Genomic DNA, 18,518 nt, shown 5'->3' with positions numbered 1-18,518 from the left:
TAGGTTTAATCCCTGGCTTCTGCAAGTATGGCTGGGAGAGACACCTGCTTAACACCCCGGAGAACTGCTACCAGTCAGTGTAGACAGAACTAATGTAGTGCCCTCATATGTTGTTGGACTACAACTCCTATCAATCCCAGCCATCATGGCCAATAGACAGGAATCAATGGACCTGAAGTTGAACATCTGGCTGATGCTGGTATAAACAATAATGACTAAGATTTATTATGGCAACTTTCTATGCTCCTAGTTTCCAAGCACTGCTTTACCTTGGTAAGAAACTGATTATATAGTGAAAAGGGGTAAAAGTCTTGTGAAATTGAAACACTGCCTGTAACATGTTGCTTACTTGTTAGTCACCATTTCACAGACTGTTGAAAACAGAAGTCCCAGAATGCTAAAATCCTCTGTGTATATTTCAGTTACATTGCACCATCTATTTTAGTTGAATGCATTGCAGTAATTGGTGACTTGTTACCATTGTTCTCATATAGTCTATATATTGAGTTAAGGATTCAGTGACCACTTTCACCAGTTACACCCCCATCTTAAGATGTCTCTGTACAACAAGAAACCTCCAGGCATGTTACAATGAATTCAGGCTACCATCGGAATCAGACATTATACAGCTTCATTATCTTCTACATATACACTCATTTTCCCCAAATACCGTAACATTTATGCATGCCATATATATGTGCACACAGAAATATCTTCACAGTGATGTATATTGCAAGTGCCAATTCAGTAAAGCAGGCTGAAGATCATGCCCGCTTTTGACAGTTTTCAGCATTATTATTAGCTGTCTCAATTACAACTTTGTTCCAAGTACCACAATAATTTTGTTCTCCGATTTAATATCCTCTTTGTCTCTAGCATAAGAATGGGAATGAAGAACATCTGTTAGCAAATGTTTCGAGTGAAGGGAAAACTGGCTTGAATACTTTTTAAAAAATGACAAATCCTGTTTGATTGAGCTTTTATATTGTTGGATAGCTCATGTGCATCTATGCAATTTGTCAGCAGGCATGAAAATAACCTAATTAAATAAGTAAGAAAACTTTTCATTTTCTCAGCATGACAAGAGTGTTACTGGGGCAAACTCACCATTTAACACAATTTAAATAGGACATATTAACAATTTCTGTTTCAAACACCCAGTGGATATTGAGAAGCTTAATAAAACATTAAAGGGTTTATAATTGTAAAACAAATTTGGCATAATCGTATTTCAGGCAAGGTAAATCCTTTGCTTGTCACTGGTTGAATCTCCTTGTAAACTGATATATTCACAGTATTAGGACTGCATTTCATTCCAAACGCATGCTGGAAAGACCTGAAATTTCATTACAGCCATGAGTACTATAGCTAAATAAAACGTTTGACTAGTGTGCTTTTAACAATTATATGGCTTACTGTAATGCTCTCACTCTTTTTGTGCCTCTAGATAAGAAATGGAAATATAGTTTAGAAAGGGGTTATTCTGTAGAAATAACTCCAATGGCACTTTTAAGAAAATGACATTGAATTAAAGGAAGTTTTCTATAGTTTATGATGTGATCTGTAACTTTACATGTGCTCACAGGGTAAAGATATAGCTAGGATGAGTAATTTTGGTGAGTTACTATGCAATTGGTTTGAGCCCACATAATGCCTCTGAAATGAGGGCTGTGGGGTGCTTTGTATTTAATAAATGAACAATTTTAGAATGTTAACTCTGGCCTTTCACTCATTCACTTTAAAGAAGCATTATTCATACCATTGAACTGGAAACTATATAAAGTATTTAATCTGTATGAGGCAAGGGAAAGCACAGCAGTAAGACAAGAGATTTTCATTTGTAAATGATACATATTGTTTGCTAATCAATTTCACATTCGTTAAGTTGCGGGGGGGGGGGACCACAGGCTTTCAAATATATATAAAGAGAAAACCCATATACACATTAGTAACAATTTCTTTTTATTAGAGCAAATACAGTTAAGAAAACTGTACATTATCCATTTTGGGTTCCAGAATTATAAATAAAGAAGCTCATTAGATAAAGAGTTCATTCACAGCAAGAAATTTTAAATAGACAAAGTGACATATCATTAAGTACATTGGCAGATCAATGAGCTGTCCAAAATCTAGTGTACAGTATACAACCATCTATAAATAGCCTTTTATGTAAAATACAGCTGTGCACATTTTAGAAAAATACCAACAATTTTTGATTGGAGCTTCGTTTTTTAAAAAAGCTTATAAATCATACATATTTATAAATGGAAATAGCATGCTTAAATTTATAAACATTTTCAAAAGCCATGTTCTTTTTTTAAATAAACATGTAATAAAATTTAAATGTCAGTTACAAAATTATTTTAAGCAATAACTTAACTGGGGTGAACTGTAGATAAGAAAGTGTGTTTATACAGGACATCAAGGCTTGTTACAATTTTAAAAACCTGAATCTCAATTAAGAAGTAGTTTTCTAAATTTAAAAGTAAAACAAGTTTTCCTTCCTTAACAAACATACAAACACAAGTTGTTAAACGTTTCATTTGCTGCCTTTCTGCTTTCTTCGCGATTTCCACACTGGTCAAAACACAGGATTCTCAAACCCACTTCTGCAAAAAATGCCACTGTATTACTGCCCTGCTTTGAGCTGTTCCAGGCTATAAAAACCATCCCTTATTCATTTCCATTTTATGGGCTGCCTCTTACAATTGCTAATGTAGTTATGAAGAAAACTCACTATTAAACCATGCAAATAATAATAATAGTAACATCAACAATAATTTACAAATAGGATAAAACTCCTGAAAAGTTTTCTTTTCTCTCAGATAAACCCAAACCCAAACCCTTTATTTTTTATTTCTAATTAAAATGCTGACTTTCAAAATGACCACTCCACGTACAATTTTCCTATAAGTAAACAAGCATGCTTTTGAGTAATATGGAATACAGTAACTACAGCAGGGAGGGGGGAAAATGGATCACATCATCAAACACAGGACTGTAAATCTAGTTAAGACAAAGAATCCAAATGAAAGTTTGAGGCTTAAGTTTTAACTGGCTGAGGTAAGATTACAGACTCATTTTAACAACATTAAAAGGCATCAAACTGATAATCAGTCATTGTTAACAGACTTAAATGCTCTACCTGAATGTATTCAACATGAAGCCTGACCTTTAAAAATAATTATTTATTATGTTAATGAACAGTTTCTATTGTGCAATCAGGCAAGACTGTAAATGCCAGCAAAATTTTGCAATATTGAGATCCAAACTGCTGAGTGGCACACTTATCAAAATATTCTACCTTGCTCATCCAGTACGCCGATACATCCCGATAAATTTCACAGCATAAAAAAACAATTCTGCTTGCTACTGTCACTAGGAAGATATAAATGATGGCTTAAAACACTGTTGCATATTGCCTGCTAAGCCTTCGAGGAAGATGATTTTACCAGCTTAGGTAAAAAAAAAATTGTGAAGAAACTGAGCCTTCTAAGAAAATATCTATACTGCACATATGCTACAGGCTTTGTTTTTCTGAAGCAGGTGAAAACTACTGAAGTTTTCCAGGCTGGTCTACATTATTACATTATGGCTGTACAATGGTTTTAAATAAATAGTAAAATAACAGAATCATGCATGAGCAAATGAAACACAATCTCCCAGAAAACTGCAAGGAGATTTTAAAAGCAGCAGGTAATGGAATAAGACTGGTGAGTGATGCTGCTAACTATTTCTTCTAATGAGATAGGAGTGAATACTGGAATCGCTTCCACAGCAACAGAATCCTCTGACCACATTCCTCTGGCAGTCGCTTTTCCCATCTCCCCCACCAAAAACATCAGACGGCAAAATAGTAAGGCAGCTGTTAGCTTCCATCATCAAAAGTGCAGCTCTGTACATTTCCAGTTTAGTCACACTCTTTGCTGGAACAGATGGAGTAACCAACGCAAGCTTGTGTGTGTGCACGCTCGTGTGTGAGGGTTTTTTTTTCCACCTTGCTTGCTTGCTTCAGCTTTCAGAGGACCTCAAAGCCACAAATCCTCAGCAGAGGAACTGCTGCTCAGGCCCCTGGCTGAGTTTTCCAAGTTTCATCTCTCTCGTGTCCCATCCTAATTCCATGCCTCCTTCCCTGTGTCTGAACATGACTCGTGCCATTTAAAAGGCTGATGACACAACTGCTGAGAATTGTGGGCTTACGCCACTAGTTGTCATGACTTCACTGAAGGATCAAAACAGTTATATCATTAAGTAACTATGTTGAATCACATTCAGGCATAGCTAAAATTAAAGTGCCAATAACATTAAACTTTGCAAATAGTAAAGCTTTGTCATTTGAAATAGGAAGGATTAGAACTGAGATTTGGGGGGAGGAGAGAATTTCAGGTGAAACATGAGACCATTCTTACCTTTCCTAATTCCAATCAAGTTAGAAAATGGACAAAAAGAATGGCTAAACCAATATTCAACAGCATTACCAGGACAATCATGATTGAATTAGGACCCTGAAAGTGAAATAAAATGGAGTTTGATTACATTCACAAAAAACAAGATAATGAATAGATCAATTGTAACCTTGAACATTATGCTGCTTCTAAATTTTGTCATAATAGCAAAAACACAAGATGTGACTCTTTCTTCTTTGTACCCTCTTGCCCTCTTGAAATGTTATTTTGAAAGCAGTAAATTTTGTTCCTGATTCAACACATCTTTAGTGTGATTTCTTGAGACACCCAACTATGCAACATCTTCTAAAATAGGAGAAAGTAAATAAAAGTGTGATTATCATATGGATTGAGCAGTTTTCTTCCTAGAAATCTAGTTATGCAGTGGAAAACAGAGCAACACTAAGGGCTTCAAACAGTGCATAGGTTCTTAGAAGTGCAGGTGAAGATTGAAAAAAAAGTGGAAGGCTTCAACCCCATTTCACCTTGATATCTATTTGCTATACAAAAATTATAAATAATATATTTTGAAGGAAGGTTTTTCTGCCTTCGTGGCAAGTGGAAAAAAACAAAACAAAATTCGCTGACATTTACAAAAGCAAACAAAGATTAGCAAAAGAACTATACTGAAATGTTAGCCCTTGCAATGTCAGTCACACATTCTCCCCTCCCTCATCTGAGCCAGATTATACAAATCCTCTGCAGAGGAACATTTCACTTTGAGATGTTTTGCTGTTAATAGATGTAAAAATGGTAAGAAAGCACAACCAACTTAACCATCACCTCTGCCTGAAATATAGACATCATTTTAATGGTTTCAGTGAAAGTGAAAAGATTATTATAAGCAGGTCATGCTTGGCCCATGAAAAGGTATAAAATTGCTTCTTTTTTAAAAAAATGTATTTCTTCTTGACTTCTCACAATTTAAAATATGTGGGTTTTCCTTTAACACAAAAAAGGAGCATATAGTCATCTATTATCCTAATCTCCTCAAGTGGATCATGAAGAAGTGCTGTTCCTCCACCTTTCAAACAGCTGGAGCAGCGCATTATGTAGAAGGTACTGGAAATGGCATCCTTAGGATGACTTAGTCTTTTGTGCCTGCAATGCGTAGCACATTGATCTGGGGCCTAACATGAAAAACTCCCATACCACCAACTACCCGTTCCGGAAGGTGGCTGATGGTGGCCCAGAATCTCACCACAACAGGCTGCGTTTGGGATGATGCCACACATTACAGCTGTGGCAGTTAATACCTCAGCTCTAAACTGAGGAGAGCAGCCTCTGCTGCGCCATATGCATAATCTCAGAGCAACCTTCAAAGGCACATTTCAATCCCAATATGATCCCAGCATTATTAGGGTGCATTCAGATTTGGGGGATATTGAATTAGTTTTCCTGACTAGCATTTTCTCTTTTTCTAACATTCCTTTAACGCCGCAGTATCTGTTGCATTATGGAACTGCGGCTTTTTGACCAATATACTGGCACGGCAAGCTAAATTCCATTCACAGCAGTGGGTGTGGTGTGGCATAACAACAAACACCATTGGAGACAACTTCACAACTCTTCCACTCTTTCTGCACCTGTTTAGGGAAGTTTTTAATGTTTGATGTTTTAATTGTATTTTTAATATTTTGTTGGAAGCCGCCCAGAGTGGCTGCAGAAACCCAGCCAGATGGGCAGGGTATGTATGTATGTATGTGTGTATGTATGTATAAATAAATATCACGTATGCTTCTGTTCCCTCACGACTTATCCATAAAAACAGCAGGGAAGTGATATATGACAGTATGCTACCCAAAATTTTGTCACTTTATGCCTGTGATTTTCTGGGTTAATGGGGCTACAAATGCATTATATCTGGAGCCAATTAACAGCCAAATGATCCTAAACTTGCACTATATTCCACTAGAATTCCAGAAGTATCATGTGAAACCTCAAATGTAATATGGAAATCAACAGTTAGGAAAATGAAATTAACTACCATGTGAATGCAGCTTTAAATGTTACCATGGAACTAAATTTATGGATTAAGCTCAAATAAAAAGGTTATGCTTTACTGGATTATGAAGAAAGATAAATGGAGAGTTTCAAGGAGTGAGAATGAGAATGAGAGAATGGGACGGGGAACTTTGAGCAATGCCAAAAACCCCGCTCTAAATTGCTTAGGCATTTTGGATTGATCAAAGAAACTGCAGAGAACTTTGCTCCACCCATGGAATTAAAAATGTGGCTCTTATTTCTGGCTTTTAAAACATTAATAGTGAGACTTCAAAATGCTTTAGGGTGAAGCGCCATAAATAAGGCCTCACAGCTTTCTACAAGGGCTTAAAATAGAAAAAGGCAAAATTAGTCTCTGCTTTCCATGACTGATTTGAACAGGTGTTAGAAAGAAGCTGTAACAGAAAAGCGTTATGCATGCCCGGAATTGTCCGTACAACTCTTATATAACAGTAAGCTTAAGGCATAAAAAAGGGAAGCATGTAAAATGAAGAAGTAATTAAAAGCAAAAAACAAAAAAACAAAGCACATCGAGGTATAATACAGTGACATATTGGCTCACTGTTAGGAGGCAGCATATTAAAAGAAAAAGACGATCAACTATAAAAAGCTAATGTTAGTTTCTGATTAGTCTACTATTATAACTAATAGTAGTTCTTATTTTTCATGCAGATTTCCCTTATTTATGGAGCACAGGGAAGGGGAGGGCTGTTGCTCATTGATCCCATGGCCAGTCTCTGTTTTCTTTGGCTAAAAGAACATCATGTACCAGGACAAGAAAGATATCCGGCTCCAAACTTGAAAAGCCTCTGCCTATGAACGCAGGCAGTATTGGGCTGCGTAGACCAGCTGCTTGGGCTTGATATAAGGTAGCCCCGTAACCAATGATGTGATTTATTCACATAGTTCTAATTTTTTTGTTTTAGAATTTGTGTATCCCTTATAAACTTACGCGGTAGTTTACCAATATATTGTCATATAAACAAAAAATCATTTCAGTACTCCAAGACTTATTCAAAACATTTTCTAGCACTTCTGATTAAGCTGTCAAACCTCATCAGATAGTATCTCCAATAGCTTTGCGGTTCTCATTTCTGCGGAATGATTCACTGGAGGTTCTCTGTTTCTGAAAAGGCTGGGAGAAGAGGTAGAATAAGGAAGGTAATTCCCCCCGCCCCCCAAGGGTTGAAATAGTACTGAAGACAAAAGGAAAATCTGCAAGCAACATTATACAAAACTTCTGTGCCAACTAGACCTTGGTAGCACACAAATCATTTTGGAAATACTTCTGATGCTCAAAATAACTGGAAGCTACACAGGAGATATGAGCTACCTCATTTGTAGCACACATTCAATTGCATCCAATGGTGTCTGTGCAAAAGCAGAATACCTTTCTTGCATAAAGGCACTAACCTTTCCCCCAATGTTCTCGGCAGCCTCCCCCACCCGCAACTGTGCTCTGGACGTAGGGATGGTAGTGGAATTTGCTAAAAGTCCACTTGCCTATTCTCTCTGAAGTAGTTTGGCTGGCAGTGACTTTCCGCAGAGTTCCCTGATACTTGTTTTTGTTCTTGATTTTTTTTTTTTTAATATGATGACATTTATTCCAATATAATTCAGTCAGCTACCATCATCAACATTTTAACTTAACTGGGTACTGCTAAAATGTGTATTCATTTTAACTTCTGTCTCACTGAGGTGCTAATGTTACTCATTAACCACCAATAATTGTTTTATTTTTAGACTTTCTCTCATTTTTTTGCCCTCTGTGACACAGCAAAACTGCATACAGAAGGCACAGTCATCGTCTTACAGCTTCATGTGAATCTATAATAACTAGTAACCAAAAATGAGATTTTCTTGCATTTTGTGAACATTAAAATATAAGCCTGATGCACATTTTTTTGTAATAATATTATTACTTTACTATAACATTATAATGAACTGTTAAATTTTCTATCATCCTGTTTATACTTATTGTTTTTTAATTATTAATCATTGCAGAAATACAATCTGCGTCATTATATATATATATATATATATATATATATATATATATTTCTGGGCAAAGTGTGTGAGTGGGTTGAAGGGGTAATCATAAGCACACCCTTTGGGCTGTGGTGGGTTGTGTGCACGTGTGGATTCAAAAACACACAGTGTCAGTCCCTATATTGGTGGAGCACAGGTATTTCACTTGGCAAAATCCAAACCAACAATCAAGGAAATTCATTCACTTGACAAAGAATCAATTGCATCCTTATCTGGATATTTGGGAGATTCTCTGGAACAGAACTCAAAGAGCAGAAGAACTGTCAATGTTTTTGCTAACTCAGTAACTAAGGCCACGTTTTACCATCATCATGTTAAACTGGTATCACTTCTGTATTTATGTGTATTTTTTATCTACACAAAAGTTGCAGCATATTATTTTAAATATTTCTAGACTGCCCTTTAGGGCAAAGCCCTTGTAAGGCAACTTACATGTAAGAAAACGATCATCTGTGAAATGACCATTAAGTTAATATTTCTGTTTTCCTTTCCCTCTTATGCTTCTAAATATTAGCTGTAGTTTGGTTTGGTGTCCTTTTACTGTGCCCTGAAAACCAGTTTTACACGATCTGCCATCCTAGGATGACAACTCCTGAACTCGCTTTAGCCACAGATTTCTTTGCACATTCAAAAAGTTAGTCCAAAATTTCAGGAAGGTGAAGGAGTCAATCATCTCTGATAAGATTATAGCCTTTGGATTATTCTCTCACATCCTGAAATAAAGGTTTCCTCATTTGTTGCACAGTACAAACACCATGTTTGCTACAAAAGGATGCACTGTAAGGGAGCTACAGTCTATCTCAGATTCTTTTCTAAAGCACCCATGCACACTTACAAACATACATTTCTTCAGTTCACACATTGTATTTTAAAGGTGTGAAATATTTGATGGGTACATATAAAAATACAACGTGAGAAGCTTCTTTAGCAGTTCTGTGAAAGACAAGAAATTTATAATCTTTTATGGGTAAGTTCTCATTTACAGCATAAACATAGCAATGTATGAATGAACCAAGTTAGTCAGCAAGGATGTGAGCGTGTGAAAAACTCAATGAATCTTTGCTCATGAAAACAGAAGTTGTTTTCACTGGATAACACCCCTAAAATGATAGCCAGTAAATCTTGATTGGGGAAACAATCTCTAGTTTTGATTTATGAGCACAATCTGCTGTTAAAGAAAACTATTTAGTAAAATGAAGCCAATCCCCAGTGCTGAATGCAAACAATGCCAGTGAAACACTGGCATAGCACCAGCTAATGTAATTCCAATTTAAAGTGTGAAGCATATTCCTCCCTCCCCAAGTTGCCCATAAAACTGGTGTTGAATTGCCAATATGGCCATGTTTATCAGTGATGATAAAATTAGTATTTGTTCAGCAGTCCATGTTGCATTAGGTGCCCTTCCTTAGGTGAAATCTCAAGAAGCCTCTTATCTGTGACTTTATTCCACACTGCTGCCAAAGCATTCAAAAGCTTGTCAGTATGTGAGTGGGGTCAACCACACACAGATCCTTACCATCCAGCTGTCACCCTTAATTTTAACCAGGCGGCAACTGCATGGGACAAACCCATGTGATAAGCCTTACAGCACATGGGCAGACCCATTAGTGGCAGTGTGTGGTGGAGTCATGGGTAAGGAGCTTTCGTGCTGCTGCTGTTGCAATGTCTGAAGGACATGTTAGTAATATGAAGAAATAACTCAGGGTTTTTAGGACATTTGCAGATGGTAGACCTCCAGTGAGTCCTAAGTATTGCAGACACAGTAGTGGCAAAGGAAAAAAGAAATACTTACTAGTTCACTAGGTTTAGAAATGGTGCTGGTGGGGTTGCCAGTACTGTCACTGAGCAACCTATGCTGATCCTGCTAGCCTATTTAGACTTGCAGCAATCAAAATGGGGATTACATTAAACCGCAACCAGTCTGCAGGTATCAGGTGTGCTGTTAGAACAGGAATTTTCAAGAATATCTGAATGGGGTACTTAGAAGCCGCCCAGTGACCTTGATATTGTAGGTTCTTTCATCTTAGGAAGACTTCTAAAGCACATTCAGAACTTAGAAGCCCACTTCAGGCTTCAGTGAAGCCAAGCTGTGTGAACATGGGGCTTGCATGTGTGCTCTGACCCTCTTCTACAGTTTAAGACCCCATGCAGATTTTTGGATGCCTGAATAGGGTTAATGTATGAAAAGTAAAAGCCTTTCAGTGAAAGAGGCACCATTGACTTTATCAGTAGTATTATTGAAGGGTGGTGAAAGAAAGGGAGAATTTCGTACACACTGCTTGCTTTCATCCCTGCCAAATATTTTATGAGCATATTTTACATAGATATTAATTTGATGTGAACGTTGAGAAAAATGTGAGCACTGAGATCAAACTGATTGATGTTGTTAATTTTATAAATGTCCCTGCTGCGAAACTGATTTATCCTGAGTACCTTTTCAACTTCCATAAAGGTAAAGGGACCCCTGGCCGTTAACCTTCCTGCCGGAGCGGTACCTATCTATCTACTTGCACTTTGACGTGCTTTTGAACTGCTAGGCTGGCAGGAGCTAAATGCATAGGGCACCTTGAATGTGAGGAGTGTTTTTTAATACCTTATTTCCACGGGGAAAAGGTTTGTGCTCAGTTAGGATTGAAGAGTCCAGTCCTAAAGAACAGGAATCCAGAAAGGGTTCTAGTTAGGCTTCAAATTAACTGCTTCTCATTTGTACCCTTGAAGGTGAGAGAATTCTGATGGAGATGTAAACTAAACTGAAAACATAAAACATAGCAGGCAAACACCACCAAATATACTGAGTATGCTTGGCCACTCAGAGGCCAACTCATCTAAACAGAAATATCTTACATGGTTTCTGGCCTATGCCCAGACTTGAACTCTCAATGCCCAGTACCTACCATACTGACTTCTCTCTCCACTGAAGAATAGAAGTCATTATTTGCGGGATTCTTTGGTGCAACAGATTCAGGCTTCTTTAATGATTCTTTGGCATCTAACTGAATCCCAGATTTGTTGGGGCTTGGCTTCTGAGCTGATGCTACTAGTGCAAGTGCTGAAGATGATGGGTTGGCATGGTCTTCGTCTTCCCCGAGCTCAAATGGGTACCTTGCTGGATTCGGTTTCACGTAATAGCCATGGTAATGATCATGCAACTCCCCATTCTCTGTGTGGGTAGGATTGTTGCGGGGTGACAACTTTGGCTGGGGCTTTACCATCATATCCTCCTTCACAGGTGCTTTCGAATAAAGAGGTTTGTTGACCACAGGTGTCACATTTTCACTAGGTAAATTCTTTTTTTCTTGGATTAGTCTGACCTCAGAGGAGGAGTTTTGCTTTTTGCCTTGTTTTGCAGGGGAAGGCTCAGCAGAGGGGAGGGGGCTTTGCCTTGGGCTCTCTTCTGGGGTCCCAGGAGGTGTAGTGCCTTTTCGATAAAAGTGAGGAGATTCTTTTGGTGTAGGTGCTTTTTCCTGAGCTTTTTCTTCAGGGTTTTCCTTAACATCTGCACCTTCTTGAAATCGCTGCTTGATATAATCAGGACCTAAATTTAACAGTGACAAAAGCAATTAAACTTGAGCACTTGTATCAAGCTACTGAAACAAAAATAAGGAGATCAATAACATTTTCCATCTAACAGACTTATAGTTTTTACTCTCTTTTGCTGTTGTGGGATATTTTTCTTTTGGATTAATCGCTTTTACAATTTTATTTTATTTTCTGAAGAAATAAAAGCATAAATACTAGTGGGTTTTTTTATGCCCTTCTTTCAGCTAAAACATAGGAGAAGCTTTCATTAGTACTGTATTTACAGATGCAGCTTTTAAATGCTGCTGCTTCCTTGTTTTGTGTTCTCTGTCAACAAATGCACTTGGAAACGTTTCATCAGAAATTGCATTTTGAAATCAAATCAGTGAGCAAGACATCAGAGAAACCTAGGACTCTGCTCCCATTTCCACCCCAGAAAAAGAAATGTGGACACAAGTTCTGATATGACACTTTCTTTTCTACATCCTGATTTCAAAAAGTAAGCCCATGTATACCAAAATTAAAACAGGAGAGTGAGTTGAGGGCAACCTGAAACAGAACTGTGGCAAAATGCCCAGTGTTTTTACACTGCAAGTTTTCACCACCTCAAAGCATTGTTTATGGTAACATGTGCAAGTTTCAAAGTCAGTTCTTCCTGAAGCGGCTTCCAGGGTCAAGCAGCTTCATTTCTGGCATTACTACTATTTCTTTGAATTTCCTTCTTGTCTGCATCTTTCCAGTACTGAAGTACCAAGTAACCCATGCAGAGCCAGTAGATGCAGGCAAAGAAGAGGGCTATCACCATGTCTTGCGTTTGCATACACAGCCTAAAATAGCATTAGCACTTTTGTGGCTGTATCACATTTCAAATACATGGGCTGAGCCTGCAGTGTTTGCCAGTTCACTTCAATGGGCGTAGGATCACGTCTCTCATCTAATTTGCTGACTGCTATCACCTCTAAGTTTGTTTCACAGTATTACGCTTGATCAAGTTTCTTCCTTCCATTTGATTATTATCTCTTTCTCTTTTGCTTTTCGGCAGTTTTAACTCAGATTGAGCAACATTTACTCCAATTTTCTACCACCGGCTTGCAAGAAAAGGGACCTAAGTGAATCCTTTCTCCAAAGGAGACTTTACTGGTGCCATTTGTACTTCTCTATCCCTCTTTGGGCTTTTTGTCTTATCATCACTAACGGTTGGTAAAAACCACAATCGAATTTCAATTTTTATATCAACCTTTTCCTACATATGTCTGCCATGCATTTTTTAAAACACATGTTTATTTTGGTTTTTAAAAAAATACAAATTCTGCCATGCATTCTCAATAAACAACAACAACAAAAATTCATTTTTTTCATTTCCTATGAATCTACCATAGCCCGATTCTTCTAAAGTTTCTAGAAGCCCTATCTTAAACAACCAGCACAATTTTAGAAGGGAAAGCTGCAGAATTAGTCTCTAGACCTAAAGACTTATGAACAATATAATAATTTCCAGCACATAGCCCTGAAATTCAACGGTTGTGGAACATAGGTCGGAGCCATCGCTGAAAAAGCCGTGGCCCTGGTGGAGGATAGTCTGGCTTCCTTAGGGCTCAGGACCTTTAGGTTGTTATTATTCATGGACCTTAGGATCCTCTGCGGGACATGCCATGAATGAAATCCTCAGTGTTTCATTTCATATTTATTTGTTTACATTTATTAGTCATAGGAAATTGGAGGCTGCCTTATACTGAGTCAGACTCCCAGGTCCATCTAGGCCAGTAATGTCAACACTGACTGGCAGCAGTTCTCCAGGGGGATTCAGGAAGGAGACACTCTCATTCCTACCTGGAGAGGCTGAGGATTGAATCTTAAACCTGCTGCAAACAAAGCATGAGCTCTACCACTGAGCTATGGCCACAATGACCTGGTCCTCAAGGTTAGGTTACATTTTCATACTCCTCAGTGATTATTTACAGAGAGTTCACCCCTCCCCCCAATGAGCACACAGTAACATCAATAAAACAACAGATTAAAAACTACTGCAGCAGAAGAGTTGCTCATCAAATAAAAAAGGCCTGCTAACATGAAAAATCACCTTTCGGTGCCAAAAATACATTATTGTAGGTGCCAGACAGGCTTCCTGGGGAGATAATTCCCATAAACAGGAAAGAATGCTGAGAGAATGCAAAGGCACTATAACTGTATACCAGCTCTGTCTCATCACATAACCTAAAAGCATAAAGAGAAAAACAAATACAGAAATAAATCCTAACTATGCAAAAGAAAATTCTGGGAATCACAGTTAAAATGGTGTTCTTAAAACAAATTAATATAACACAAAAACCCTCTTCACAGACAGAGTTTGTAAGCAAGGTTCCTAGTTAGGACAAATATTTATGGCAGCTATAAATATATATTTATAATAAAGACAATGAATGTGTCTGGCAATGCTCCATGCAGAAGCCTCTAATTACTCATCTCCTGAGCATTTTAAAGGGCCAGTATAAGAAAGGATGCAAAAGTGCTGGCAACTGGTTTTCAATTGCATGTTACGATGCTTAATGCTTTCCCTAGAGATGTAGCTTTTGAAAAAACACACAACTTGCCTCCAGAGTTTCATAGAAAAGACTAAAGAAAACTAGAATGTGCTGTTCCTTGAAAGGCTCAGAATCCAAGAAGAGAATTAATGTTGTTTAAAACTGCACTCTTTCAAAGGGCACATTATTTTTCATGGGAAGCCGGAGAGACATATTTTGTGAATGCAATTATCAGACAGCGTTTTCAAGAAACTGAACATGCCCATGGCATTCTGTGTTAAAGGACAATGAGACATTAGGAGCCTCAATGTACACAAACCATTGGAGAATAGGACCTTGTATCAAATCACGGTTGGCCCATGTAGCTCAGTATTATCTCAGTACTGACTGATAGTGACACTGTGCTGAGGATTGAACTGGAAAACCTTTGTGTGCAGTCACTCCTCCCCACATTTAGTTCACATGCACTGACATTTTTATGGCTAGCTTAGTGTTGTCATATGTTCAGATTTCCCCGGACATTAGTGGGATTTCAATGGCAGAAGTGACATCTGGGGGAATTTCCGAAAAGTGGCGTTTCATCCGGGATTTTCTCCTAAGTAAAGGTCAACAGATTTTCACTTCCTGAAATATGGCAACCCTAGCTAGCTTACTGTGACAACTCAGTGAGCTCTTTGCTACTGTGTCGACTCCACATCTTGCCCCTAGAATACACCTGATGTGCCTGTATTTTTATTATCACATAGCACAGATGAAGTTTATATATTTTTTCTAATGATTCAAATAGATGAGTAACAAAGATAAGTGCTCTTGCTCACTTTAGTTATGCAACGTTTTCTGACATTCAGTAAAAAGATTACAACAGTGAAAATATGACAAACTACTGCAAGAATGGCACAAGCAACAAACAGTTGTATAGCCGTAAAAATTAGACCAATAAATATTTTTTTACTCATAATATCTGGCAGAGATTCCTTATATTCAGTTTTAGTGTAAGAACTGACACATTTGTTTCATAGGTAATATTTTCAGCCAATGAGCTAACTGATGCTGGTACTTAACACACATCAAATAAAAGAAAAAAGATTTGAAAACTGGGGAGACTGTTTTGCTTTCAGCATATATGGACTCTTTAAGTGGATTGTGCTTACTTGCATTCAAGGGAAAAAAGATGCTCAAATAAGGCAAGATGCTAGCTGTCTTCAGTTTCTTTTCTTTCCATAAAAAAAACCCACAGTCTTGTGGAGTTCCTATGTGCAGATGTGTACTCATTAAAGGACAGATTGCTTGCTTTTCATGCTAAGCATTTCTAGTCAAGAAAAGGGTAAAATTACATTTCCCCACAATATTGTCTTTCAGGACAATTTGACACAAGAAGAGACTGTTGCCTAGCTACAGTCAGGAAGTGCAGAGAGCTGCCATGGCTAGAAATGGGGACTGTCAGATTTTTGTGCTGATGTCACAAATGAAGAGCAGGTTGATGGGTAAGGTGTGATGTTTATTTAGGCTTCAGGGCAGCTCAATCCATCCAGCAAACCTATTGCGTCCCCCTGACTTGGAAAAAAATATGAAGGCTTGGACTACGCTTGCCTACGTGGAAGATGTACGTTCTGGCTTCTGGCTCTAGCTTATTAGCATTCAGCTGCCTAAGGTCTAAACTAGGCAATATGGCAAGGTTCCATGATCAAATCTACTATTCCTTCTAGCAGCTTCACTCCCATAGCACCAATTTGTCAGCATATGCTCACACATTTCCACTGTCTCATCTAGTTTTGTCCTAAGGTCTATGACTGGCAGGGAGGACTGAGGCTATCTGATGCATCACTGAATTTTTATAGCACCTATCAGCAAGCTTTGGAGCTACTACAACCTAACTGACTTAGGAAACAGAAACAACTGGGAAATGGTTATCTGTGGATAACAACTTTGAAATTCTTTTCTTTCTTCTGAAACATTTAGAACTCCAATTTTTAAAAACTTTTTTATTTGCCAAGTACTTAAGGCTGGGTGTTTTTGTTTTTGGTAAATAAGAGTCGGTTAAACGGGCGACATCATTTATGCATATGTTACATCAGAAATGTTTTAAGCTACATATTATTATATCAGAGTGGATCTTAGCTGGCTCTAGAAAAGGTGAAAACATATTTCAAACTTCTAACATGAAGAAAGTAAGCACCTATCTATAAATAAGTAACATAGCAAGGGCTTTAAATTACAAGAGCTTTACAGTGGCATTACTACAGGCTCATATATCTTCTTGTGTAGAAATGCCGATATACATTCAGGCAGCTGGTGTAGCATTCGGAATGAGGGCTCCAGTTCAAGTCTCAGGTCAATTATAAACTCACTGGCCTTAGACAAACTATCTCTCAGCCTCATGCTGCATTACCCTAGAATGAAGATGATATTGCTCAATAATATGGGTCCTAAGTAATGTCCTTTTAAAAATGATTTCATGATGGAACAGATATGGAAACCTTACACTGTATTAGCTTGTTCTCTTTCAGATAATGCAACACCTCAAACATGCATAAACTTAGACAGAACAGTCCTCTGAGGACACGTTAAGTATCTTGCTTAATATCTGGATTAAGGAGCTGAATATGAATCTGGACCCAAGAATATATGCCAAAGGTCACATGAACCTTTCAGGCAGATATTCTGTAGAACATGTCATTTCTTTCCTTTCCATGTTAGCCTTTGAAATGGAACTATTAAGCCACTCTTTGGTTTTCAGGGGAAGACATGGATAAGAACATTTTTTATCACGGTACTGTATTTTTTTAAGCCATGTTCCGGTTTCACAACACAAATCTTTGATTCACTCCTGCTGGTTAAAGAGCCTCCTGCCATGTCACTGGGATCAGTATGTGGGCCACTGAATAAATGGTTATATTTTGTACAGTGGTACCTCGCAAGACGAATGCCTCGCAAGACAAAAAACTCGCTAGATGAAAGGGTTTTTTGTTTTTTGAGCTGCTTCGCAAGACGATTTTCCCTATGGGCTTGCTTCGCAAGACGGAAACGTCTTGCAAGTTTGTTTCCTTTTTCTTAACACCGTTAATACAGTTGCGACTTGACTTCGAGGAGCAACTCATAGAACGCGGTGTGGTAGCCTTTTTTGAGGTTTTTAAAGACTTTGGTGATTTTTGAAGCTTTTCCAAAACTTTCCCGACACCGTGCTTCGCAAGAAGAAAAAAATCGCAAGACGACAAAACTCGCGGAACGAATTAATTTCGTCTTGCGAGGCACCACTGTATCTATTGCAACATCACTTTTTCAGGGATTGTTGAGCAGTGCCTTAATATGTTTATTTCTGTATATCCTCATCCCTTCTGCAAATCACAAAACCCAGAGCACTGCAATGTTGTGGAAGCTGTGACATAGGGTTTAATAATGTCCACTTGCTTGTGCAACAAAAATCAACTGGTACAATGGGAATTTTGGGTTGTCTTCTCCCTGCCCCCCCCATCCATCTGTTTAAAATGATGTAGAAAACATCATTCCTCTGCAAACTCACTCAATTCCCATGTTACCTGGCTGGTAGAAACCCGGGGAAAGTTCTCTGGCAACTGCTCTGGCGATGTCACACTCCTGACGAGCAGATTGGCTGGCTTGATCTGCAGCATCAGCTTTAGCCCTTGCGTGTGCAGTTCTGTAGAAGGCATTAAAAATGTGTATGAGCACAGCTGTCCTTTGTATCAATACAAGTAATTCATATAAATATGGAAAAAGCCCATCTAGTCCAGGATCATTCTCCCAGGGGGCAACCACATGCCCCTGGGAAGCCCAAAAGCAAAGCAACTTGTGATTCCTGGCAACTGGTATTCAGAAGCCTATTGCTGCCAACAGTGGAAATAAGCCATAGTCATTGTGGCTAGTAGTCACTGATATAAAATTCAACAAACCAATTTTAAAGGCAATATGCAATAAGCCACACAAGACAAAAAAGCTGGGCAATGTAAAGGTAGCAGTGCGC

At 38.2% G+C, this 18,518-nt stretch overlaps 1 protein-coding gene and 1 long non-coding RNA gene across 4 annotated transcripts in view; both read right to left on the bottom strand.

Annotated features, from left to right (window-relative positions):
- The window catches only part of LOC308481379, a 916,155-nt gene that overhangs the window by 85,793 nt on the left and 811,844 nt on the right, over positions 1 to 18,518 (bottom strand). The gene's annotated exons all lie outside the window — the stretch shown is intronic.
- Positions 1,942 to 18,518, bottom strand: part of JPH1 (junctophilin 1) — a 67,814-nt gene continuing 51,237 nt past the window's right edge. The window contains exons 3-7 of one of the 3 annotated variants that reach the window (XR_013988542.1): positions 18,076 to 18,194; positions 11,393 to 12,033; positions 7,503 to 7,584; positions 4,410 to 4,505; positions 1,942 to 4,222 (exon numbers count right to left, since the gene is read on the bottom strand). Coding sequence is in view for 2 of the 3 variants with exons in the window: in XM_081013417.1 (XP_080869543.1) it covers positions 4,425 to 4,505; positions 11,393 to 12,033; positions 18,076 to 18,194 (841 nt within the window). In the remaining variant the exon portion in view is untranslated. The remainder of the gene's footprint in view (positions 4,223 to 4,409; positions 4,506 to 7,502; positions 7,585 to 11,392; positions 12,034 to 18,075; positions 18,195 to 18,518) is intronic. The other 2 variants (XM_081013417.1, XM_081013418.1) reach the window with 2 other exon arrangements.

This window comes from Podarcis pityusensis (assembly GCF_964106645.2).
Source record: "Podarcis pityusensis genome assembly, chromosome: 7".
Taxonomy (NCBI): Eukaryota; Metazoa; Chordata; class Lepidosauria; order Squamata; family Lacertidae; genus Podarcis; species Podarcis pityusensis.
This window is presented reverse-complemented; position numbering and strand designations above follow the sequence as displayed.